The sequence below is a fragment of the Pyrgilauda ruficollis genome, unplaced genomic scaffold (genome assembly GCF_017590135.1).
Source record: "Pyrgilauda ruficollis isolate IOZ18807 unplaced genomic scaffold, ASM1759013v1 scaffold5, whole genome shotgun sequence".
NCBI lineage: Eukaryota > Metazoa > Chordata > Aves > Passeriformes > Passeridae > Pyrgilauda > Pyrgilauda ruficollis.
This window is the reverse complement of record NW_024526599.1, coordinates 3,180,642-3,206,372: the sequence shown is the minus strand read 5'-3', so window position 1 is coordinate 3,206,372 and position 25,731 is coordinate 3,180,642. Positions and strand designations below refer to the sequence as shown.

General features: G+C 43.9%; 1 protein-coding gene across 10 annotated transcripts in view; it reads right to left on the bottom strand.

Annotated features, from left to right (window-relative positions):
• Window positions 1-8,769: 8,769 nt before the first annotated feature.
• EPHA5 (EPH receptor A5) overlaps window positions 8,770-25,731 on the bottom strand; it is a 191,196-nt gene continuing 174,234 nt past the window's right edge. For 8 of the 10 annotated variants that reach the window (XM_041479823.1, XM_041479825.1, XM_041479827.1 and 5 more), the window contains 3 exons: window positions 21,114-21,307; window positions 18,008-18,163; window positions 8,770-9,828 (listed from right to left, as the gene is read on the bottom strand). In XM_041479823.1, the coding sequence (XP_041335757.1) occupies window positions 9,723-9,828; window positions 18,008-18,163; window positions 21,114-21,307 (456 nt within the window). In that variant the 3' untranslated portion in view covers window positions 8,770-9,722. Of the gene's footprint in view, window positions 9,829-11,768; window positions 14,373-18,007; window positions 18,164-21,113; window positions 21,308-25,731 lie in introns of those variants that run through there. The other 2 variants (XM_041479826.1, XM_041479834.1) reach the window with 1 other exon arrangement.

Sequence of the window (25,731 nt, the reverse complement as noted above, 5' to 3'; positions counted from 1 at the left end):
TTCTGTAGTTTTCTCTTGTCTGGGGGAAGCACAAGATCATATTTCTAGAGCATTAAATTTGCTTTGATAAAGGCTTTTATGTTTTTTAAAATATATTTTATATATTTTTACAACATATTCTCATATATTTTTATAATCTCCCTTCATGCTATCACATCTCAAAGCTGGGAAATTTGCACTGCCCTGTGCCCTTCTGGTGAATGTAAAAGGGCTTTGCTGAGGGTCAGATTCTAATGAAGGTAATTCCAATCAAATCAAATCACAGGGCTGAGGAAACAAAAAAAACCCCATTCTTTCATTAGACTCCTGATTTATCAGCTCCTACAAAGTCACTGCTTCATCAGTGGGATGTTTCTGCAGTGAGCACAGAGATCTTTGTTTTCATTTCTCCTTTAGACAATAAGATCTCTCCTCCCCTTGAACCGGTGAATAATATTGAAAAAAGCTTACACTGAGATAACAGTGCCATCTTTGGGGACCAGATGCCCATACAATGCCATCACAGATGGAGGCATGTCACCTTGCTGCCTTTTCCCATTTTTGCCTGTTTTTGTTTGTCTGTTTGCTTTTTTCTTTTTATTTTAGCCCATGGGGAGCCCAACGTGGCTGCACAGACAGCGCCACAGCTGGGTACTTCCCTTCCCAAGCTGTACTCAGGCTTCCCACATTTACAGGGATCACCGGGATACTTATCTGGCTTTTTCAAGTCTTATTTTTACACCCAAGCCTGCTTCCAGTGATCAGGTTTTATCTGTGTTGGTTTTTTTCCCCCTTTTTCAGGGGCATTGGGAAGTGACTGTTGCCAGACCAGCTTGTGAAGCCCTGGGGAGCTCAAATCCCCCCTATCACAGAGATGTAAATAGCGGCACTTTGAAATAAGCTGAGTTTTCCAGGGAAAGTTCTGGCTTTAAAGAACTAGGGTGCGGAGCCAAGAGGGCTCACAGTATCCCTGGCTGGTACCTGGGGGTCTCAGCCACTCATTAGAGGTATGTTTCTGTTCCTGAAGAAGCTGAGCTGTTTATCAGCTGCTTATCAGTTACAGCCATGAGGATCTCTGGAGCGTGGATGATGAATTAGTGGGAGGCAGGGCTCTCTTCTGCCCTCCTACCCTCTGCAGCCCAAGCCTGGATCTGAATGCGCTCTCTTGCCATAATTTATTTCTCCATTAAATTTCTGACCAGGGCCCTGGCTTTGCAGCTATTGCTGTCAGCCTTTTGTCTTTCTGATTACGCTAACAGCAGCACTTGAATGCTAATTGCCTTCCCTGATGAAACAATCACACAATTTGGGGTCCTAGGGAGGGATGGACAGTACACGAGGGCTTTGACCCTGGTGTAGGGGATGCAAATGCAGGGACCAAGGATTCAGAATCTCTTTGGCTGCTGCAAAAAATGGGAGGCAATGAAGCACATCTCGCAGGGATGGGAGAGGGATGGTTTTTGCAGAACTGATTTCTGTGCCCTGAAGCAACCATTCATGTTGATTTGGGACACTGCACCTCTAGCACTCCCCTCCCAAGGACAGCCCAACTTTTCCTCTGCCAGAGCCAACAACCTTTCCCTACACAGAATATTTACAATTATTTTGTTTGACTGTTATCTCTAGGATATGTGTAGTTGTGGCTACAAAAAGATGTTGGCTGTATAGCGCTGTTCTCCAAACCCTGGGTGTCAAAAGGATGAAGGGACCATTGATGCTTCCCCTTCCCCTTGCTGGGCCAAGGGAAGGACTCACATGGGCATGTTCAAGACCTAAAGTCACCCAAACCCAGGTTTTAGCAGCTGATGAGCAAGGCAGTCCTTGTCCTGGGCTCAGTGTGCGTTCAGCTGCTCACAAACTCTGGCTGTGAAACCCTGGTTTTCCACTCCGAAATACTAAAAGCTCCCAAAAGGGCCACTGTTTCCAAGCCAAGTAAACATTTTTTTCCCCACCTGGGCACCATGGATTGACCTTTAGGTCTGTGAGTAAGCAATGGCCAAGCCAGGATGAAAGCCATGCCTGTGGCTCCCCTCCATCTAATTTCTCCTCATTTCTTGCCAAATGCACGTTCCCAGCCACTTTTTCCAGTCAATTCAATCCACCCTTCCCTGCTTTGATGGCTGGTGACTGCCCAGTGGGATGGAACTTAGGGGATTTTAGCACTAGTGAGAACACCCATCCCTTCTGCAGCCACCCTAGCACTGCCTCCCTCCTCTCCTGGCTGGGTCATTAATTCCTCCTGGGACAGGAACACTAATAAAGGCCAAATCCTTTCCAGTGCTACACCTTGATCATCTCCATCCATTCCCCCCTGTCTGGATGAAAACACTCTTTTCTTCCCAATCCAGTCTCACTCCTTGATTATTTGGTGTCATTCATCATTTATTAGCCCTAATTCTAATGCCCTAATTCTTGTCTTAATTAAGAGGTGATCACCCAGTGCTTCTGCATGTGTGTGCACATGTAGCCATGCATCTCTCTCTACATATATATTCCATATATACATATATGCCTCCTTCTCCCTCCTCCTCCAATAACTGGGTCCAACCATGAATCTTATGCCATTTGAAAGGTATTAGCAAGCCCTGAGGAAGTCCTGAGCTCCTACAGATCTCATGGAAAGGGACCACAGGATGCCACTTTGACAGCATTTTGCCCACCGGACGGGGGAGGCTGCCCCCTATTTTATTTTTTTTTTTTTAATGAACACGTAATTTCCCGTTTTTTCTCCAATGAAATATTTTTACCTTGCATGACCTTTTTCTCAACAGCTCCACACACCATATTTCTTGAGGAGTAAATGATTAAATTTTAGAGCCTGTAGTTTCATGTTTAAATGTCAAGCTTGAAACACAGACCTCAGAAGAGAAATCCTAGGATTTCTATTTTCTTGTAATAAATATGGTCTTTACTGGGAGCAAACCAAGAAAATGGCAGGCAGCTTATCTCACAGGTTTTCTGCATTTTTTTTTTTTTCAGCTTGGAAGATTTTTTCTTTGGTTTTGTAATTAAAAAATACGCTTTGAGAGAAATAAGTCATCTTTACCAGCACAAATGCATCCGCTGGCCATTTAAGGGGGAGCTTGAAGGGTTCTGGGGTCAAAAAAACCTGGTTAGAGCTGTTAGTGGGTATGAAAGCAGCACACCAGTGTAAGAGAGCACCTCCTTCTCTTAATTTGCTGGATGTTACTGCAGCTGATGCTATGAGTAACTGAGCTGACCCCAGCTAGAGGTGAGGAAATAAAGGAGTAAGGAAGTCACCTACATGGGTGCCTTGTTTTCCTCCATGGCTGGCTCACAGGACTTTATGGGAGGAAAATAATGAGCCATATGTTAATGGGGTGTCAGAGGTCACTGTGGGGGCCTGCAGCCACCAACATCCAGCAGCTCCCAAAGGAATTGCACCAGATGATCCCACAGGCAGTCATATTGTAGAGACAATGGGTGCCTTCAGAGAGCATCACACACTTCACACCTGTGTCTCCAAGGCTTTTTTCCCCTGGAAACCCTATGGCATGCAATAGCTGCAAACACACCCTGGTCTGCTATATCATGGCTGCAAAATGAGCAAAGCTTTTTGCTGGCCACCTTGCTGCTCTGGCTCCCTTTTCCTACCCGATCTCAGCCTGAGATTGTTTTGATATCTGTTTTGATGTACATGAAATTTAAGCTCTGTCAGCAGATGCATTATTAAAATTGCACACTTGGAAGCACACATGCACCTGCTGAGGGAACTGCAACAGGGAACACCACGTTTTCAGCACTCATCCCTGCACTGCACTGAGTTTTCCAGCGGCATCCTCTTTTTCCAGTGTTACCTCACTCTGAGCTGTCTCTCTGTGACCCAGTGCCATTCTCTTTCTGCACTGACCTATCTGCTGGTGCAATAATTTGTCCTAGCATCTCCATAAGTCCCACACCACATCTGAGGCACTGTGGATAAGGTGGTTTCTCTCCTGCCACCCACACATTTCACCAAGCAGAATGACATGTGCCCTTCTCCAGTCCTCAAGGTCCATGTCCCTCCACTTACCAGCAAAGATTAATTGTTCTGGCATGAGGTTGTGCTGTTTTGGCTGCTTCTTAATGCACCTGAGGGTGACTTTGAGAAGGCCCTGTTGACTTGAATAAATTTATCTCATTCTTTAATCTTTTCTGCTTGTTGGTTGCAACTTTGTGTGTGTGTAAGTATCCAGTCACAGTTTATGCATTGCATGCTATTTATGCAGCTCAGCCCATGAAAAATACATGAAGAGTCCCTTGCTCTTGCTCCCCACAGCTTCATAAATCTTGCATTGCTTTCTGCATGGCAGCTCAGCTTCATGGGGTGATGGGGAGCAGCCTCCACACTGCTCCTGCCCTGGGGCCACAGCATCCTCTGGGGATTCTGGCATTACAGGCTTGAACCCTTCCAGGCTGGCAGAGGAGGGGAGAGGTTCAGAGCCCACTCAGCCCCATTTTTATATTACTGGACAGGAGAATAAGTCCAAGTTACTGTTTAGCTGCCCTGCAATGTCTCCAGCACAGCCATCATCTTGGCATGCAATTTATTTCAGTTTTACTGAAAACAAGAGTCATGAAGAGAATATTACCCTGAGCGCAGCTTGTTAAGCATTCACAAGAGCTGTTTGCAACTCGAGATGCAGCTGTGCATTTGTTCAGGGACCAGACAGAGGCTGTGCAGAAGAACCGCCCAAAAACAAGTCAGGCATGAGCAGAAGGACCCACTTTGAAGGAGAAGCACCTTACCTTTCAGTGCAGGTAAATTTACTAGCTGGTGCCCACGAAGTGCGAGTGCCTTTTCTCAGTCTGAGCCCAGCAGAGGAAAATGACAGGCAAATATTGATCTGAAATTTGTTTAAAAGCTGGTCCCAAGCCACTCTGAGCACAAAGGCTTGTGGAAATTGCCTAATTCCTTAGTTCTCACTTAAGATGGAACATTGTGGAAGGAGTTTGCAGCCAACTCTGATTTTTAATGAAAGTTTCCCCATGACTGTATTTTCCCCTTAGCAGGCTCTCTGCCTCCACGAAGCTATCAAGGATGCTGTCTGCGTGGGCAAATGAACAGTTCTTCCCTCTGTCCTCAGAGCCCCTCTGATTCCTTGCAGCATCTGCCACCATCGTGGTCCAGCAGCAGACAACCTGAAGCTGAACAAAAAAACACTGAGAGGGGACTGGCACGTCAATCCAGAGAGATTTTATCCAAGCTGCTGACAACCTCAATTTGCTAACCCAATTGACCTCGTGCTCCCTTTAATATATAAGGCAGCATTCCCCTGCTGTCCCAGCCTGTCATGCCTTTCCTGGCCACGGTGTACCACTACCCATCATCTGCCACAGCTTCCCGTCCTGTCAGGAGACACACTATCCATGTCTGAACCTCTTCCCTTTGTCCTCTAGCAGTGGATAAGAAGATGGTGGCTGCCCATCACCACCTCCATGAAGACCTTTCCCAGGTCACTCTTTTCCCCCTCAGACCTCAGCCTTTCCCACCTATAGCTTTTCTCACCTCTCTTTAAGGCTGGCCCGTGCCCCTCTGCAGAATGTGGTTGCCCCCAAATCCATGGAGCAGGGGATGTGGTGGTGGGTGTTCCAGCTGGCCATGGGCTTGCTGGGGTCCCTCCCAGAAAAATCCAGAGAAAAATCACATCTTGGGAGGAAAAAAAAATCACCAAAAAATGGTATTTCTGAGGGATATGTGGTGAGGGACTGATCTGGGGCTTTGTCAGGCCCTTTGCCCTAGAAACTAGACTAAAAAAGCGTATTTTACTCCCAAAACAGAGAAAAGTGGGAACAGCCTGTAACAAGGGCAGATGCATTCCTGTGGGTCTACATGTCTCACTCTTCCCAAAGGCCTCTCTTTCACTCAGGGACCACAAGAGTAGGACCAAATCTGCATTTAGGAGAGAAAAATACAGAGAATTTATTTCCTTTCCATGGAGAGAAATCCTGACGCTTTGTGGAAAGTCGAGGGGTCAAGCGTACGTGTGATCCACAACTGGATGTTGCTGTTAGTCAAAGGTTTTTATTTTTATGAAAAAATAGAAAATTTCGCATCTTACACTACAAAAAAAACCCCATGTACACAAACAAAATGCACAGAGAGCACCCAAAGAGGGGGAAAGGGGAGGAATAAATACAGCAATGCTACAGTCTCCTATGAGTTAAAACACTGATGCAAGGAGCTGAGACAGAGGCTGCAGCTCTTGCAGCGCTGGATGCACCAGCTCCTGCTCTACCTGCTCTAAGGAATTACAATAAAGGATTGGCAACTAAGAGTTAATCTTAAGACTGCTACTGATGTATTTTACACCTGCCTTAACATCTAATTTCAAGTCCACAGCAGTCCAAGGAGTCACAATTTCTTGAGCACTGGGACTTTCTACATTATATTCAACACTGAATAGACAAAACAATTTGACCCTTATTTTTTATTCTTCTCACTATTAACGTATAGGAGGAATAAATAAAATTTTCAACTGATTTTTCTCCCTTTTATACCATTCTTCCTTTTTAATGCTGAAGTAGTTTTTCCAAGTGGTAGCTACACAATGAAAGGGCATCAGTCTATACAAGCCATTCTTGGCGACACTTCTTTCTCCCAAAATGAAAAACTGTATCAAAAAAAGCCTGTCCACCTTTTGGATCCTTTGAAATACCTCCCTTCCTCCCTCTCAATTATCAGCAAAATATACTGGAAAAACCTGAATCCGTTGGCTCAGCTGAAGCAGTAGCGAGCTGGAAAAGCAAAGTGCTTGGACTTACCAACTTACCATGACCAGGAAATCCACCTTTCCAAGAACATAACCAGCCAAATGTTGCTGTCATCTTGTCCTGCTGCACCCCAATGCATAAAATCATGCCCAACACACAAAGTTCTTGCAGTTCTCGGATGGGAACTGAAAACCTCCATTGTCTCTGTGATTTGCTCATGGACATAGAAGCTGTAAACTTTGGACCCTACACATTAAAACAACATTTTATTTTTAGCCCCGAGACAAAGTCTATTATACAGAGATTTATAGCAAGAACAGCTCTTGAAATAAATAGAAAAAGTTATTTATTTATTTATTGGAAGCGAGGAGAGGTGCCCTATTTACAAATGCAGTCTGGCTTAAGAACAGTTTTGTTTTCCACTGCTTTGTCATTTTGAACGTTACTCCAGCATCTGGTATGTAGTCCAGCAATACAAATTATGAAAAGAGGATTTTGGTTTTAAGAGCCCAGGAAAAAAATGACCGAGTTCAACTCCTCCCACAGAGCCAACAGGACAGGAATGAGTGGAGAGGATGGGCAGGAAGTGCTACATATTTGCTCACAGCATCTCAGTGCCACCAATGGATGCAGGCAAACGAACGATTCCTCCTGATGAAATGAGCTGTTTCTGTCTTCCTACATGTATTTTCCCAAGTGTTGCAGAGAGGGAGGCACAAATAATCTCAAGACTCTTCTGCTGACAGCTCTAATAATCTTATTTATTATATGACAAATCTCTTTTCTGTGCCGAAATTGTTATGTCTTGATACCCTCTTCCTCTTTTTTGGTCTGGTGGCTGCCAAAATGAAACAATGGGATGAGAAATGACACTATCAAGATTTGTTAGACCTTGTTGTGGCTCTTTTCCCTCCTATTTCTCCTGATTCCTGAGGAACTCAGCAGTTGCAGAGGCGGAGGGGGCCATTTCAGGACAGGAAAATATTGCCTGAAGAAGCCCTGCTGCTAAGGAAAAAACTAGTCAACCTCTTCTCCTAGATGCTTCCCTTCTTTAAAAAAACATTCTGTGTATCAAATCTCATCCAAAGGCTGGGGGAAATGAAAGAAAGACTTTGAAACAGCTCCAGGTGCCTTGCAACACCTGTTTCTGCAAGACATGAAGGACACAGGCCTCCTTTTGGCTGTTTGAGCTCTTTGGGCTCATAGCAGCACTGGGGATGAAGGGAGCTGCAGCAAGTCTATATATTGATGTTATTGCTAAGGGAGGATGCCACAAGATGCTATCCAAACTCTAAGGAAGCAATACATTTACAGAAACAACAAACCCTCGCAATCCACTGAGCTGTTTTAAAATCCTTATCAAAGTCTTCACAAAATAGAAGCCCAACCTATGACTACCAAATTAACTGTGCTGTTTAATCCTATCTACAATAAAAATAGGAGGAATATTTTTTGGTGTAATTCCCAGGGGATTGGGTTGCCCTCAGGTCCCCTGAAAATGCCAGCCATGGGCTTTAATGGATACACTGAGCCCCAACTACAGCCAAGTCCTGATCTGAGCTGTGCCAGCCCAGACAACTGGCATCTCCTTGTCCTCAGGATGCCATCACTGGGACCATGTTGGGCTACTCTGCTCTTCCCTCCCCTCTGTGCTCTGTCACAAAGTGGCCAGGTCAGCAAACCTAGAATGCTGAGAGACAGCTTGGGCCAGTACAGTTCCAAAAATAATCCCACTCCATCACTCTGTGGGAAATACTACAAAATCTCCACACTGGATGCCACAGGCTAATTTCCAAACTGTGCCCCAGGACTTAACCAACATCATCAGAAAAGGAACAACAAAACTCCTTCCTTTCAGCTAAAACCACCTCATGCTTTCTCTCCTGGGCTCTGGGAACAGAGGCAATGGCTGCACTGGGTGATGGGTGCTGGGCTGAAGCACCTGTGCAGAGGCAACCCCATGTCACCTTTGGCCAGGACACAGAAAAATCAATGCCACGTTGTCGCTGGAGGCCATCAAGAACCAGATGTTTTACTTCTCTTTTCTGGATGTCCTCAACCCGTGGTGTAAAAGAAGAGGGGGGCAACATCTTTTATTTAGAGCAACTTCCTTCTACTTCATATACATAATGAAAACTCCTGAAAGCTTTATGTATTGATCAAACCAAACTGCAGCAAAAATACAAAGCATAGGGGTAACACAAAAGGGAGACTGAGTAAAAGAGGGAGGAAAGAAGGAATAAACCAAGGAAAGAGCCCCAATCTTGTACCTGATGCGTAGCAAACTGTACAGTATATACATCTTCAACATGTATTATCCTCCCCAAAGAGCAAATAAAAAGAACTTGGTAACACAGAAGGAGGAAAACAAAATATACACCCTGTATTGTATTTGCCATGGAGCAAGCGACATGTTTATATGCTAGTCTTCTCTATAACTTAATGCTGTGTAACAGCATATTTTTTTCTTTTCTTTAAATTTACAAAACAAAATATCTATCGAGAAATAATCTAATCATATTGCTCTTCAATACACTTCTGTAGACAAGTAAGATTCGAAGTTATACTTCAGCAAACTGCAGCTACTGGGAGTCCATGAACGGCCACAAAAATCTGCCATTCAGGTCAGTCCTTGGAAGCATTACCATGTGCTGCTGTAATTCAGTATACAAAGGTGCTATATATATATAGATGTACCTCCCATGTACAGACAACACGTGGTGGAAGGCTTGTCATCACCGCTGAAGCTTAAGAGACTGGTTAACCTCATGTACAGCAGACTCGTTTCCACGTTCCATGCATCTTACATTGACTTCATGAAAATGAGGACACAAATAGGAAGAAAAGCAAAACTTTAAGTCAAACACTGCTTTAGAAATGCTGCAGCAGAGGCCAATGTCCTTCAGTTATAGAAATCACTGAATTTCCCTTTTTATCTTTTCTTGGGTTTTTTTAGTCAAAATAAATCTCAGGGCTAGAGTACAAAGTGCAGGACCGACCCACTTGAGGAAGCAACTTTAAAAACCATGTTACAACGGCACCATCCCATTCACCAACTGGACCTTCATCTCTTGAAGGCTGTTCATTATCTTCTTCTGGTGACCAACAAGTGTCACTCCCAGACGTCTCAAATCCCTGTGGGAGAAAGCAGACGTTGGTTCCATGGACCTCTTAGGCACACGTCGCCGCGCACACCACGCGCCGCATGCGCTGCTGCTGCCAGTGCCTACCTGTTATCACTGGCAGCTCCCAGAGCCAAGTTTAGTTGGCAGGTTTTATTTTCCCCATTTGTAAATTTTTTCTTTTTTTTATGGCTGACAGCACCTCAGAGAGGTGATGTGATTTGAATGAGATCACCTCGCTGGCCAAGGAGCAAAGTGTCAGCATCATCTTTGGCCAAGGATTCTGCTAGGCGTGAAAAGTCCTATTTCCAATAGAAAAGCCATGTAAGGAAGCCCATGTTGCTGTTTCCTCTTCTCATAGGAGAGGCTGGTATTTGATCTTGGATATGAGCAGTGAGGAGGGAGGTCAATCCGTGCTTTCTTCCTCTTCAGATGAGGGAAAGCCAAAGAAACACAAGTGGCAAAAGCCTCCAACATGGCCACCATCCTGATGACTCCTTAAAGTCAACAAGAATTAACAAAGCAGCTCCCCTTTGGGTCTTTGCAAATCTTCCTATAAACCCACATTTGGTTTTGCTTTGGAGAGGTGAATTCTAGATGCCAAGGGCATTTGTGTTGATTCTGCCTACTGGGCAACCACTACAGGAAAGCTGTAAAATAAGACAGTTAATGTAAAATGCAGGATCAGTAGGAAAAATTGTTTGCATCAACTCCACCCTCCAAAATTCAGGTTTATAGACGAAGGTAATCACTTTCATGTGATTCACGTGAATGGCATTAAGAGGCACCTCCAGGGTATACAATTTATCCCATCCAAAGACAGGAGTGGGACCAATCTTCTCCTGGAGATAGCACAGCAGGAGCTTGGGTTATCAATGACACCTCTAAGCCAGGTAAGGCCATCAGTTATGGCAGAGTGTAATTATAGAAATTTCTTACTGGGTAGAAAATGTTAACAAAGAAATTGTAGGAAAAAAAGCTCAGCAGAAACATCAAGACAGTTGCATATATGTTTCCAGCCCAAGACACAGAAGCTGTTAGAGAAGCAGGTTGACTATAAGAGGTATGGTGTTTTGTCTGAAGACTTCCACTGATAGAAAAATATCGGTCCCTCACTTTCTGCCTGCAGACTGGAGTGAATTAAGGATGTTTCTAAGTTGTGCCTTACGGTCCTGGCGATACACTTGTGAATCCCCAAGCTGAAGACACCCTGTGTGCAACTCTTTTAGGAGAAAGTTCTCCACCAAAAGCCACTGAGATGTGGCCTTGATCACGCAGCTGCTTTTTGAAAACCATGCTGCTGCATTCATGCAAAGGCTGGAAATCCCCAGCAACACCTGGCAGCCCAACCACCACCTGAGACATAACTGCGAACCTGGCCTACAGTTCACAGCAGGGCTGTGTGCTGGACTGCAGGAGAGCACATGAAAGCAACAACAAAACATTTTCACATGAGCTACCCATGGAAGTGTGCCTCTCTCAGCAGCTTCACATTCTGGACAGAAACTCCTGTGCAAGTAACAACCAATCATCCACGTCCACAAATTACACAGATGAATGCTGCTTTGAATAAAAAGCAGTCTTGAGTGAAGGCTAATACATTGACACATAATGTTGAAGCCAAAAGCTACATCTGTACTTCTCCAAGGACTGTCATGTTTTCTGCCTTTTGATTTGGAAAATACCAAGTTTTTTGCTTCGGGCTAAACACATAATTTCATTATTGTGCCCTTTTTCAGCAATGCTTCTTGATAAGGGGTACAGAGCAAAGGAGGTCAATGAGACACATCAGCAGTGCTCCTTACCTGGCAGAGAAAAGGCTGCAACACCTGCAAAAGGTGTCTACCTTCTCAGGGGGACATGCTTTCATTTCTGCCTCCACTGAATTGTGAAACTAGTTCAGCAAGCCATCTTAATAATGAAGGAAAATGAAGTAATGCTATTGTTACATGCAATTTATTTTATGTACACAGCACAGTTGGAAGTTCACACCAGAGATCAAAAAAAAAATCCCCAAAAAACCAAAACCAAAAAACAAATCAACCCCTGAAACCAACACAGCATAGGACCTGATTTTTAAGAGACAACATCCATCTTCCCCCTGCTGAGTCCTGCTCTGCTGGCACTTTTTGAAAAATCAGCTTTTTTTTCCTCAGGTATCTAAAGTGCAAGCTGAGCTCTTTAAAAAATCCAGTACCACGTATTTCACAGATGTGTAATTTCTGACACTCTCGCATGTTTTGCTGGAAAAAACCAGCCTCAAACTCGGAGAAAAGCATGCATGCCTTGACCTTTCACACACAGCCCCATCAGTCCAATAACCCCCCCACCCAGTTCACTACACAGCCTTTTTTTCTGCCCATATAGTATCCCCTTAACTCAATATCCTTGAGGAGTGTCTCATTGATTTACAAGAGAGAAAGAAGAAAAAAGAATTTCTGGTTTCAATACATTAACTGCTCACCAGGGGATTCAATTTTTTTTTTTTTTTTTTTTTTTTTTTTTTTTTTTTTTTGAGTACCAAATTCTCTCAAATATGAAGCCACCAGCCAAAAACATGGGGGACTCCTCAGAGAGGGGAAAAACACTACTGTGGAGTCTTGCACCTCAGCAAAGATGAACCAGAAGACACAGCTCCTGAACCAGATGCTTGCCAAGTATAAAAATCAGCAGGTTTATTCAAAAGCCACCTTGCACATATCAAAGACAACAACAAAACTTTCTAAAAACTGCCTGGAGAATGTAGGAGCTTTAATTCTGATGTTTCCAGCATGACTTACAGCATGTTGCATGCTCCCATGTGTCCAGTGCTGGAGCACTTAAAGAGGTGTAAGGCAGAATACAGTTTTGAACAGAACTGGGTGCACAAACCAGCTGGTTTGGGGACAAAAATATCCCCAACAACTTCTGTGCCGAAGGGCTGCAAAAACAACTGCCTTTAAGCTCCAGTCCAGGGCTGCTTGGCTCATGTTACTGCAGCCAAATGGAAATTTCACCGGCTCTGCAGAGGAGATGTGTGCAGACACGCACTGGGGCTTTACAGTAAAAATGTGCATTCCCTGCAGGAAAATGCACAACTGAGACCCGCGGGCACCTGCGATCAGGATCCAGGCTGCTCCTTGCCGTGGGAGTGACCTGACCCCTGGTGTTGGGTTTTGTGTGTGCCTCTGCAGTGGAGATCTGTCCACCCATGTGCTGGGTGGTCTCCCTGCTTCAAAATACTTGGCCTCCCCAGCCACAAGACAACTTTTATTCTTATTTTAGGGAGGAAGTTTATCTTTTCACTTCTTTCATTCATGTAGGGCTGGAAATTAAAGCAGGCAGGAATTTGAATCACTTGTCAACAAGGTATTAAAAGGCTTACCTAAGCTGACCAAAAAGCCAAGGAAATAAAGGGGAAAATTGGTGTCAGCTCATGCCAAGCAGCCTGTACACAGCTGCATGCATGCTGCTCTCTTACCACTGCCTTGCATGGAAGCCCAGCTGCAACATGCCAGTGACAACACGGTACCCCCTTCCCTCCATTTGCAAGGGTTGAATTCACAGTCTCCATGTTGTAAGAAATAGATTTAAAACATTTTATTTACAAATAGAACTACTTATACACCATGGACCAGTTTGTCAAACACAGTGTAGACTAGGACTGGATTGCCACATAAAATACAACCCCCTCACCGGCCGGTTTAGTCATGCAAGCAAAAGGGCCACAGTCCTGAAAGATCTCCGAGGTCAGCAGCCGTCAGCCTACCACAGGTATTTTGTATTTCACCTCCCATCCAGGGCAGATCTCACCACTCTTCTGCACGTGGTGTAACTACAGCTGCCCATGCAGACTGGGACTACTCATGGAGTTAGTTGTCAGTTTGAGTGAGGGGAAACAAGAAGAACCTCAAAGACCTTCAGACGATGCTAAAGAGAGAGGAATCCGCTTGCTAGGGACATTTGCATGAAATGAGGACTTAAAAAATTTTGTTTTAAGAGTTCATCTGCTCTTACTCATAATTCCCATTCTACTTGATTACAAGATGAGAATTTGTTCAGAAGCAGACACAGCATCAAAATCCCAGGACTGAGATTTCAGGTTAAGAATAAGCATCTAGAGCAGGTGAACTCTTAAATGTTCTTCATCCAGTATAACTTTTAATAAATAATTTATTTTATTTTAGAAGAAAAATATATACAATGCAAAGCAACACAACACATATTATTACAAATATTCAGAGCTCTTCATCTAATAACAAACAACAGGGTGTCCTGAGATTCAGTGAGTACAGATCTTTCAAAAGGTGAAAATATGTAGTCCACATGGTTAGTAATTGGTCCAGTCAAGGGTCAGACTGAAACTCATGTCATGGATCTATCTATTCTTGAGTATTGTCCTGGCAAAGTTATTCTTGCAGTGGATTGAAAGAGCTCCAGACACACTCAAAGTCACTAGGTGGTCCACAAGTTTAAAGAGCAGGTCTGGTCCACTGGAAAGGTTCCCTTCAAGTCTGATATCCAGTTGGAAAGAGAGGGTGGAGGGTGAGGCTCCACTTTTCACAAGGTGATTCATCCCTTTGCAAGAATTAGAGCTAAATGTAGAAATCACTCTTTGTTTGAACACATACATTTTCAGGTCTTTGCTTAAGTAGGCAGAGCTTAGGACTTGGGGTGATAGCCATCCATCTTAGATTTTTAATCTTTTGCTTTCAGAAATTTGTCACTAATACTACTCTTTTCTGGAATAAACACATCAAGCCATCAGTTCAGAAAAATCAGAATGGTAATCAGGATTTTGCTTTTCATGCCAGGGGAGGGAGGGTTTTTTTTAAAAAAAAAAAAAAAGCTGAATATCAACTAAATCAACCAGGTCCTGTAAAGAAGCCACAAGCTGGGCACACACAATTACCAGTCCTGTCAGTGTTATGGCAACTCCTCCTACAGCACTTGTAGTTTTTTTAAAGTAGATTTTAGAAATTCTTTACATTTATCATATGTTTTGTCCTGCTTTTTCTGGCAGCAGTTATCCACCTAATTTCTACATCTGTCTCCTGTATGGTTTGAATTTGGTAAAGATAATTTTGGGTGGTATTTGAAGGCAACCTCTTAAATTGTAAAGACTTTTACTGATGTCATTTGGGGAAACCAAGCTACTTTCAGATGTTCAGATCATCTTTTCACCCGATCCCCCCAAGTCCCAGCTCTGGAATATACAGAACAGTTGCCTCTATTAAAAATGACAAGGAACATTTAACCTGAATTCTCCTTTGTAGAGTACAAAATGTTTTGTTGCTCCCTTTTACAGGGAGAAAAAAAAAAAAAAAGAAAACCTCCAGAAAACCAACCCCTCTCAGTATATCAACCGTTAAAGAACTTTGCTTGTTCTGGAGTTTGTTTTCTGGAGAACCCATGAGAGTCTCAGCTGAGCCCACCAGGAGCCATTTTCTCCCTTACTTTATTTTTTAAGGGCAGTCTGCCAGTTTACATCAGACTGAATTCAGGACTTCAATACATGGCACTTTTCCTCTTAAGTGCTATGATGGTTTCTCTTTTTTCAACAGCTGAGAATCTGCTGTTTTTTTCTTTTTTTTACTGTTTCTGAGAGGGATGAGAGAAGTTTTGATTTGGATGGGTACTTGGCCTTTGGATTAATCTACCACAGGTTTTCCAAAAATAAACCTGAGTGGAGTCAAGCCTTTTTGCCAAGCCACCTCTGCAATGTAAAGGTGTGTGGGCTGACAGAGAAGAACCAAGCAGGTATCTCTGCAAGAATCTCTGTCCAGGCAGCTGGGGTGGGGAGGGGCAATTTATTTGCTGACATGGATAACTAGCTGAAATAGGTTTCAACATTTTATCAGCTTCAACTGAAATGGAAGATGGATCCATGAAATGCATCCTTCCAGTTTAAAAAAAAACAAACCCAAAAGCTCTCCCAGGCTGCCAGGCATCAGCTCCTTTGCACTGCTCTGCTGTTCTAGAAGCCCAGAAGAAAGCTGAAGCTGAGCAGCTCAGACATGTTGTCTCCACTGGGACCAGTAGGATGACATTTGGGCCAAAGAGGACATCCTGGGACCTGGTGAGGGGGCCTTCGAGGAGGTTTGCAGGCTGGTGAGAGTCAGAGCATCTCTGGCAGCTATACTTTTATTTAAAGCCTTTCAAACCAACTCACCTTTCTGGTTAGAAATGTGCAGGTAATGGGTTTCTTGGTTCATTGCCAATTGGAAAAACCATTTTAAAGCACTTTTGGATCACCTGAAAAGATTTTGGGGGACTTTTTAAAAAATTTCTGGAATACTAAGGAGTAAACATAGGGAAATAGTTAAATTTTAAAGTAAAATTTAGGATCTTACTTCATAATCTGAAATGCTGCACTTCAGGAAATTTGGAGGTTAGGAATACTTTTAGCAGCATGGGATGCTAAGACAGTGTAGAAGGGATAGTAAGATTGTTTAAAGTTATACAAGTAAGTAAACATCTAATTTGCTGTTGAAAACATCCACTAATTTGGGTTTCAAGTCAACATTTTCTGTGACCCAAACAAAAGCATTTTACTTCTGAGCATTTCATGTAGAGCTCTTGAAACTGCAGAAAATTCTGAAGAGGAACAAGGTAGAAGCCTAATTTTCTTTGACATGACTAATTAAGCCAAACAGCAATAAATCTGTGATGGATTTTAGACAACCTGCATTTTTCTACCAGAAGTTGCTCTGGTTATCAAATTGGGATGGTACTGTGGAGGGGAATGCTCCAATGTTTTCCTTTCCTTATAAATTACTGCTTCATACTATCCCCCTTCTTCCTGCTCAGCCTCTGGCTAGCCATTTCTGCTACGTGGACTCTGACCAGCCTGGGGATGGATGCCCTCTTCCTTAGTCCATGCTTGTAGATCATCAGTCTAAATTGTGGAGTCCTCAAAAGCCCAAGTAAAGTGACACATAATTGCAGGACAAGACTGGGAAACAACATGTAAGGGTCTCAGGAGCTGAAAAGAGGATCCAGGTAAGAATCCATGCACCCTGATTTCCCTGACAGTTGGTGGAGAGGACTTCTTCCCTAGCTCAGGGTTTTCACGTGAATGGCTGAAAAAAAGACTGGATGAGTCCAGATGTAAGGGGCAAATATTGATGGTGTGAGTGGAGCAAGTAAAATCAGAGTGAGAGCAGATACGCCCCTGCACTCCCTCCGTGTATGTAATGGAAAACTGAACTCCATGGAGATGTCACTGACCTGCATCACACTCCTGTGCTCTGTGGTGAGCTCCACAGAAGCTCTGGGCAGACAGGAGGAAATGCTGCAGTTCTGTGGGGTAGGGGGATTTTTCCTGGTTTATTCTTAACCCTCAGAAGCAATTCTGTATGTGCAGTGGCAATCTGCATGTGGTCAGAGGAGACACAACCTTCTCCAAAGCAGCAGAGGACAATTCTTCCCATTCTGCCTTAATGCCTGCAGTGAGCTAAGCTCGAATTAACGCAGCTAGAAAGGCAGGCTTTGAGGGGAGTTTGAGACAGCACAGGCAGCAGCAGGAAAGTACTGACACAACTACACAAGCAAGGCAGGCAATTAAAGGTGCAGCATAGCAAATTAGCAGCCCTGAGGCATTTACCAAGTCATTTGAAAGCTGTTGCCTCAGCTGCAGTCACACCCACGTGCAAAGGCCACGGGCACATTCAGAAGAAAGGGTCTCGTTCAGGAAGCCTGTCCTCTAGAGCTGCGGGCTGCTGATGCTCTTGCATCGGCATCAGCTCTTACCTATTTCTGTTTATGCTGAGTACCATTTCCACACCTTACTGGGCTTCACTGTTCACTCGATCAGCCATGAAACCAGCTCATCTGCTGTGAAGCCAGAATGTCTCAGCAGGGACCTATACATTTACTAGTAGGGTAGAGGGTTTATTTTGTTGGTAATCCCAAATAATCAAGTGCTAGTGTGTCAAGAGGATGGCCTGGCAATTACAGAAACTCATGCATTAATTTCTGTGAGTAAAGGAGACAAAATACTGGCTGCCAACGTAGTAATTGTAAATTTTAGTCTTGCCTGCACTTGTTATCAATAGAGATGCTGAAAGGGAAACTGCTGACTGCAAACACAGGATAATGTTTTCTCTTTCTGCAGCCTCATCCTTACATATTCTTGAATGATTTGTCTTTCTCCTCCCTCCTCCCGTTGCAATTCCAAGAAATGAGGTGAAAATGATCTGGACACTACTCACTCTAGGGTCACCTGAGCCACTGCATCCATTGAACTGTATCCATTCTCCATGAAGATCTCTGTGTATCGGCCCATTTTGATGGCTTCCAGCCACTCACCCACGGACCTGTAGGCACCACTCCCGACTGGACTGTGCTCTACCAACAAATTTGACACTCTAAAGGTAAGCAAAAACAAAGAAGCAAAGAGAATCAGTATTCAGAGATACACAACGTGACTCAAATTGCTTTCACTTTTTTATGGTAAAGATGATTCTTCTGTTCCATTTTCAGTGATTGCTGCAGCCTAAATTCTCCTAGCAGGCTTGTATCAAACACAGCACTTCACCTGCACCCTCACTCATTCTTGAGTTAGCTCCTGCCATTTCCAGTCCTCACCACAAGCAGAAAGAGGAGGGGAGGAGTGGCATCCATCCCAGTTACCTCCTGGCCCCAAGTAGGCTCCCCCAGTCACTCCTAATTCCAAGTCTTCACTTTGATGACTCCTGCTTTGCTCTTTTCCTCCACCTTTAAAGCTCATAATTAACTTAAGGCAGCGCAGAGCCTGGAAGCTGAAACCCAAATTACATTTCCCAGCAGCGGCCATCAATGGCAGGCAGCTGTTGCCAGCCCAGGGAGCATTAAACAGTCCAGGGGCTGCTCCTGCACAGCCACGGGGGGGGCGGTTCGGATGCCGACAGCATCCAAGGAGCCTGCAGAGAGCAGCAATGCTCCAGCCACGCTCCAGCCCTGCAAACAGAGGCACGCTCCTGCTCCCACACCCTCACTCCAGAGCCTGCCAGGCAATTGCTCCCTGCTCAGCTATGCCACGCACGGAAGAAGCAATTCAGGCAAATAATAACCCTTCACCACAGCTGGAGCACTGATACAGTACCTGGCACAAGCAGGGTCCACCACCCCACTAATGATGTGCAGAGAGCAAAGAGGGCTTGTCCAAGGTCAGCCAGGAAAGAAACCAGATCTGTTCCCTTCTTTGTAAAAGGGGACACACAGCTAACACAAGCCCTGCACAAAGATTTTTACCCACAGATAAAAAAAAACATTTTCCAGGTCAGCCTCTGACGGTGGCTATTACACTTAAAAGACTTTCAACTGGAAGGAGAGCTGGGATATTATATTATTATAGCACTTCAGGAATCTTCATATATTTTATGAGCACATTAGTATTATTTGTTTATTTAATAGCAATGCTGAAGGGTCTAATAAAATGTGAATACTTACAGTACCAAGAACATAATGGCTTGCCATAACATTTTATACACATGAGAAATTCAAAACTCCTAAGTAATCATAATGAGAAGTGGATTTTCATCACTAATGTCAGGAGGTACCTAGTGATATCATAGCACACACTGTAATGTAGAGAGTGACTTCCTCCCTTATTTGCATTAATGAGAATTTCCATAAAGAACACATTACATATATAAAAAAATCCTTTACAGCTGCTCTATATTGAAATTATGATTCATTTGGAATTACTATGGTCTGGGAACAGCAATCTATGAGAACAGAAACACCTCCACAGCCTGACTGTTCAGGTGCTTCATCCATATCAAAAATATCCACAGCAGCTCTGAAAAGGAGAGGTTTGGAATTGCAAGGACCTATTCATGGAATAAAACATCAGCAAAGTGCTTAGCAGCTCAAGGAAATGGTTTCCTGCCTATTTTCCTCATCTGGCATAACAGTTTGGTATAAAAGAGTGCAGGAAACACCATGTAACAGGCCTGGAAAATAACTGTTCTGAGTTGAAAATAAAAGAGAAACCTCACATATTTTATGCTGTCATAAACCTTTTCCTGCAGGTTTGCTGGCGCTGACATTACATCTAATTGCTAATAAGAATAATTTCTTCTTCAGATGGTAAATGGTAGATGTAAAATATCCTGAGGAACCAGATCTAGCTTGTGTTTAAAAATTAACAGAAATTTCAGGTTCTTCTCTTTCAGTGCACGAAATGCCATGCACAGGGACATGCCACCAGAGGGATGCCCAGATGAGCAGCAGGTGAGATGTGCCACATGCAGCTGTGCAAGGCTCACTTGGAAGGTGTGGGGACAAAAGACTACAAGCTCACAGCAGTGTATCTGTTTTGGCCCATACCATCAGTCTAACCTAATCTTATCTCCTTCATTCCTGTTTAAAGAAAACAACATATCCTTTTTTTGTCCCTCCCCTGAGGATAAACTTTTCTGAAGGGCCTTTTCCATGGCTAATCTAGGGAACTGCACTGCCATCAGCGAAACAGCAATAATATACATATATACATATAACATATATATTATATATATATATGTATATATATATATAGATATATAACTTCTTTATGACCTTGCAGGGGACTGCATGATCAGCAACACTGATGACTCAAAAGTAAATGTGTGGTTACAGTGAAAATAGAAAAAGCCTCTCCAAGACTATTTAGCTCTTTCTCCCCAAGTGCAGCTTTATTTCTTGATTGTGTTTACTTTACTTGTAGCTGTGTAGCTATTCAGATTCATGTTTAAATACAAACTGTCTGTTCTATTCACTTCATGTGGTTTTAGCAAAGGGTTTGTGTACAGTACTTTGGTAACCAGAGACCTCCTCTTCCAATTACCACGACTCTCACGACTTGTAGTGGTGGCTAGCATGTCTGGGAATCGTTGTGGAAGGATGTACCTGGACATCCATAAGCTTTGCACTCCCTAAGAGTTTCCCCAAGAGACACTCTTCGTTTGTATTACCAAGATAAAGTCAACAGGCAGATAATTGGAGCAGTATTTACTATCTGCTTCGTGCACTCAAGTCTTGCCTTCTCTAACCTTGCAGCACAGGTAGTTTTGTCACAGACAAAGTACTGCTGAAACTCCTGTTTCTGAAAGAGAGACCACAGTAATTTTCTTTGTGGTAGCAGCGCTGCATTTGGAGTCAGTGAATTGCTCACTTGGCTGCCAACTGCAACAGAAAAAGTTGATATAAGTCAACTCCCCTGGACATAACAAAGCTGAAGGAACATTCCCCCAAGAACACGCCCTCGGGCTAAATAATCAGAGGGAATCCAGCCCTAGGGGTGGGTGTTCAGACAAGGAGCTTGCTCTGAGAAATGGTTCTGGGCTGAGTCTGTACCTGCTTGATGCATTAACCAACGTCTTCAAGCTGCTGGGGTTACGGATGAGCTTGTCCAACATGCTGACAATTTCGTCAAACTTGGGCCTGCTGTTGCGGTCTTTCTGCCAGCAGTCGAGCATTAGTTGGTAGAGAGCAGCAGGGCAGTCCATGGGACTTGGCAGGCGATAGCCTTCCTCCACGGCTTTAATCACCTACAGGACACAAAACACAAGGCTTGGCTTCCCCTCATCTTTTTCCCAAATGCAAACTGACTTTAACGTAGAACTTTGGGATCAGCAATATGCTCACAAAAAATCCTGCCACCCGCCAGCTCTGCACATGAGAGGCAAACTCAGTAAGCTCATCTATCTTGCATATTTTCCATGGGATGTGTTGAATAACTTTATTTTTAGTCATTGCAAAATTAATCTAGATAGCCAAGGTACTGCTGCAACCACGGGGCCAGATTGCCTGGTTGCACTTGTTCAAAGCTCAGTTGTGGTCTCTATGTTATATACCAGAAAACTCCTGGAGCCTATGCTAAATCCATGAAAAAAAACCTACAGGGCTTTCTGGCATCTTCTTGTAGTGCAGTGATTTTGTTTATTCAGATGTTGGCTTCTTTTTAAATGAACAGGCATGTGCTGGACCACAAATTTGTATTACAGTAATAAAAGTCTGACTGTATTTCAAAAGAGACTTTGAATGCTAATTGATGGATGGATTCGAGGCAGAGGCAGAACAACCATCTCATATATCATTCAATACTGTCTGGGTCTAGTAGTTTCTTAGTGTGGCCACATTTCTGCCAGGAATTTAAAATGTCAGCCCAAGAGTATGTAAATTAAAACCAGGGGAGTTGTTGCACTGATTTAAAATACAAACCATCTATGGTTTTATATCTAAAACAAGTGATAAGCATGTGTGTTGCCTGCCTTCTTGAAAGGCATAAAATGAATAAATGAGGACAGAACTGAAGAACTTGTTTTACCCAGTTTGAGGCAGATCTGTGGCAGGGCTTTAAGCTCAGCAGTTCCCATTTTGAACCATTACAATTTTCAGGAGAATGCAGCTCTTGTTTCAAGCCACAAGTCTCTGTGTCTGTGCCAAGGGAGTCATGCAGCCCATCTTCACACCCTCCACTCCCAAGATTCCTTGATGAAAAGGAGCTGGAAGCAGATATTTGCTATGACCACATGAAAACCACATGTGCTTCACTGTCCACTCCAAAGACCACCTTAAATGCCATTCACTCATTTCACAATTTGAAAACATCCTGTGTTGAAAAAGAAGGCTCTGTGATTAGCATGGAAGTTGTTGTCTTGGTCTTCAGTGGCTAGATGAGTAGTACAGGATGAGCTGTGTCAGGCTAGCACTGCATTTCAGAAGGCTTCAAAATTCAAAATGGATTGTTTTTAAATTGTCCTCCATCACAGAGCTTTTTGTTAAGTGTAAGAGTTGCAGGAATGAGCCAAGCTGACTGAGCAGCAGCAGTGGGAACCTCAAACTCTCTGAGGATGTACATAGCAGAGAAGTAGTTAGGTGAGGCTTTACCATCTCCAAGGGTAAAAAAAGCACAGCAGAAGATCTGGGCCACAACATGTGCAGTCCTTTTCTGTGTCCCGGGCCACAACTTGTGCCCATCTGAGATTTCCTCTTTCGGTGGAGCAGTTGCACCACTTTCCACCCAACCTGCACTTACAAGGAGATCTCTTCTATGGCCTGGCTGTTGCTCCCAGCTCCACCACACTGTGCTATTTATACTCTCTGTTCTTCACACCATGCTTTTCAGCTGGTCCCTGATTCCAAATTTGCAGCTGCCCTATAAAGAAAAAGCTTCAGTGTGGCACAGCCATGAGAATGTTATTTGCTGTGTCCATGTCTGTATTTATAAAAATAATGGGTCATCCTCCAACTGTAGCAGAAAGAAAATAGTAGCAAGACAAGGAGCAGACCATCTGGCACCAGATCAGAATATCTGAACTATATCTGCAGTGGGGTTATGCATGCTGGATATTCCTGGCAGTAACATCACAATCAATAGCGTTAACTCAATTTACAGGATGTCATCCGTCCTGGTGATACAATGTAAATGGTCTCAAAATGCTGCAAGAAGCTAGGATGCTGAAATACACTCTTGCATCTGAAGGTGCCTTCAGGCGTCTAGCAGTAGAGGAGCAAAAAAACCAAACCAACAAAAACTGAGTCACTTGCAGCCACCACAGTGATTAGAAAATAAAAAAATGGGACATTTGCTGCTCCATTCATTGGTGTGCTTACTGCTTTGTAAGACCTGCAGATTTAGAATTTGCACCTAAGGAGGCACTTTTGTCTCTCTTCCTCTTCTGCACGAGCACTATTCAGACTGGGGAAACTGGATGTTTAGGAGAGGACAATTTGGGATAGTCTTTTCCAGTAAACCAAAGCAACACTCAGTGGTGTTTTCATAGATTCACCAGCCTGAAAACTAAAAATCAACCACTGTGATTATTTAGCTTATCGACCTGTGCAACACAGGCCACCATATTCCTCTCAATAATTCCTGCATCAAAGCCTTATCTTGTGGTCAAGCCTAAGCATATTTTTAGAGGGCCATCCAGAAACCAGCATGACTTTAAAATGTGATTTGTAGCCTTAAAACATTTTCTGCCCCATTGCACTTCACCTCCTTTAAAGCAAACCATCTGTAACAGGGTGAGAATAATTTTGCTCATCATCAGCTGTGCTTGAAAATTATGTGCTTTAATTACAAGCCATACAACAAGAAACTCTTGTGCAACAGGGTCCAAAATTTATGTGACCCCTTTTTTCTCTGCACAAAAGCCAATGCTGTATCTAACACCACTGACTCTTCTGTCAACACAAGCAGAGGAGGAAAGAAGAGGAGGCTTTCAGGAGCTGAGGGGGCATGAATTGCATGAGAAATATGCCACAGCACTGAATTAAGTTCCTATGCCACCACCATCCAGGCACTTACCAACTGCACAAATGGCAGAGGAAAGTAACACAGAGGTTACACAAACAAGGCCGAAGCAGGAATCGATGCTCAAAAACATCTCAGTAGTCCTTTGTTTTCTGCTTTCACTCCAGGTAAGTCTGTGCCCCACAGAACGTGGAGGCATTTGGGCTTTTTGGAGCAGTTCTGTAAAGTGTGTACGCTCATAGTGTTATGATTCAGACAAGGGACTCCCCTGGCCACAGCCCATAACCTCACTGATCTTAGTCTCAATCTTAGCCTGGCATTTACTGAGCAACAGCTGTGCTATGCCAGTACATCAGCATTAAAGATAGTTACAGTGCTCAGTGTGAACGAAAAAGCTTGGCTCTCAACTGCTGCATTCTCTGCACAGACTATGGAAGCAAGTCCCTGTATTTGATTAAGATAAATCCCTGTGTAGATACATGCTGCTTTACTGAACTTCCTGCAAATGTGACAGCCTCAGCAATGCAGGAGCGGCGGGGCATTCATGCCAAACAGTGCGTCCAGGTCCCTGGCAGGAAGCATGGCGTGACCATCTCAAAGGTACCACTCGTTTCCACGCCTGGACTCAAAGTGAGATGAGACAGCAGCTCAGCATGACAGGTAGTAACATCCACTGATGGCAAAGGCTCCTAAAAAAACTCAGGGAGAGCAGAGTGCTCAGCCAGAGCCCTTGCTGCCAGTGAAACGGAAGAAAATTGCTGGAATAGGAACACTGCTCAAAAAAGCAGAAAGGATGAAACACCAAGTATTGTGACTGGAGGAAACCCATCCAGCAGCACCATCTCCACAGGTAGCAGGGCTGGCCCACATGCCCCGTTGGTGAATCTGACCTCGTGACTAGCTGGCATTCTCAGAGACCTTTGCAAATCATAGTTCTCAGAGATGTGAAGAGAAAGGAGGGACCTAAAAAATCTGGCTACTCCAGGCTTAAATTTATTTAGCCTTAGACAAGGATAGGTGTTGATGGTAAGTTCAGGGTAGAATGCAGCCCTGCAGTAGGATCAAAAGATCCTTAGCCAGGCTGGGATTGGAGCTGCAGTCAGGTGGGAGAGAGTATTCCCAGGCATCTCACTGTTTGGAGATGCTTCAGAGGGTGGCCTCAAGGTCAGAGACTCAAGAGGGCACTGGAACCCAGGAGGAAGGGACACAACTCGAAGGGTACTGTACAAACGAATGAAAGCTTGTGCAAGCACAGACTTACAAGATATTCACAACTGGAGAAAAACTATTCTCTTGAGATCAGCAAGGCAAGAACAACCAAGACTCTTGGAACTCTGTGGACTGCTGCCACTAGATCAAATCACCCAGCTTTTCTGCCGGGAAACAAAGCCCTCAGCACAACTCTCTTGAGTTTCTGCTTTATGTGGCTGCAGGGGTTTGAACACACAACTGAAATGCTGCCAGTTTATCAGCATCTATCCCCTGGCAGGCCTTTGTCATTAAGCAGAGGAGGGACAGGCTCCAGCTCTAACAGCATTAGTGAAGCTCCAGCGGTCTGCTGGGGGAAGCAGGCTTGCCTCCGTGCAGACACATTTCACATTTTCCTCTGCGCACAGCCCATTCTGGGTTGCTGCAAAAAAAGAGCATCAAAGGGGAGGATCATTTCTGTCTGGCATGGGGCAGCAAAGCCATTTTTACAGCAGCTCTCCTCTA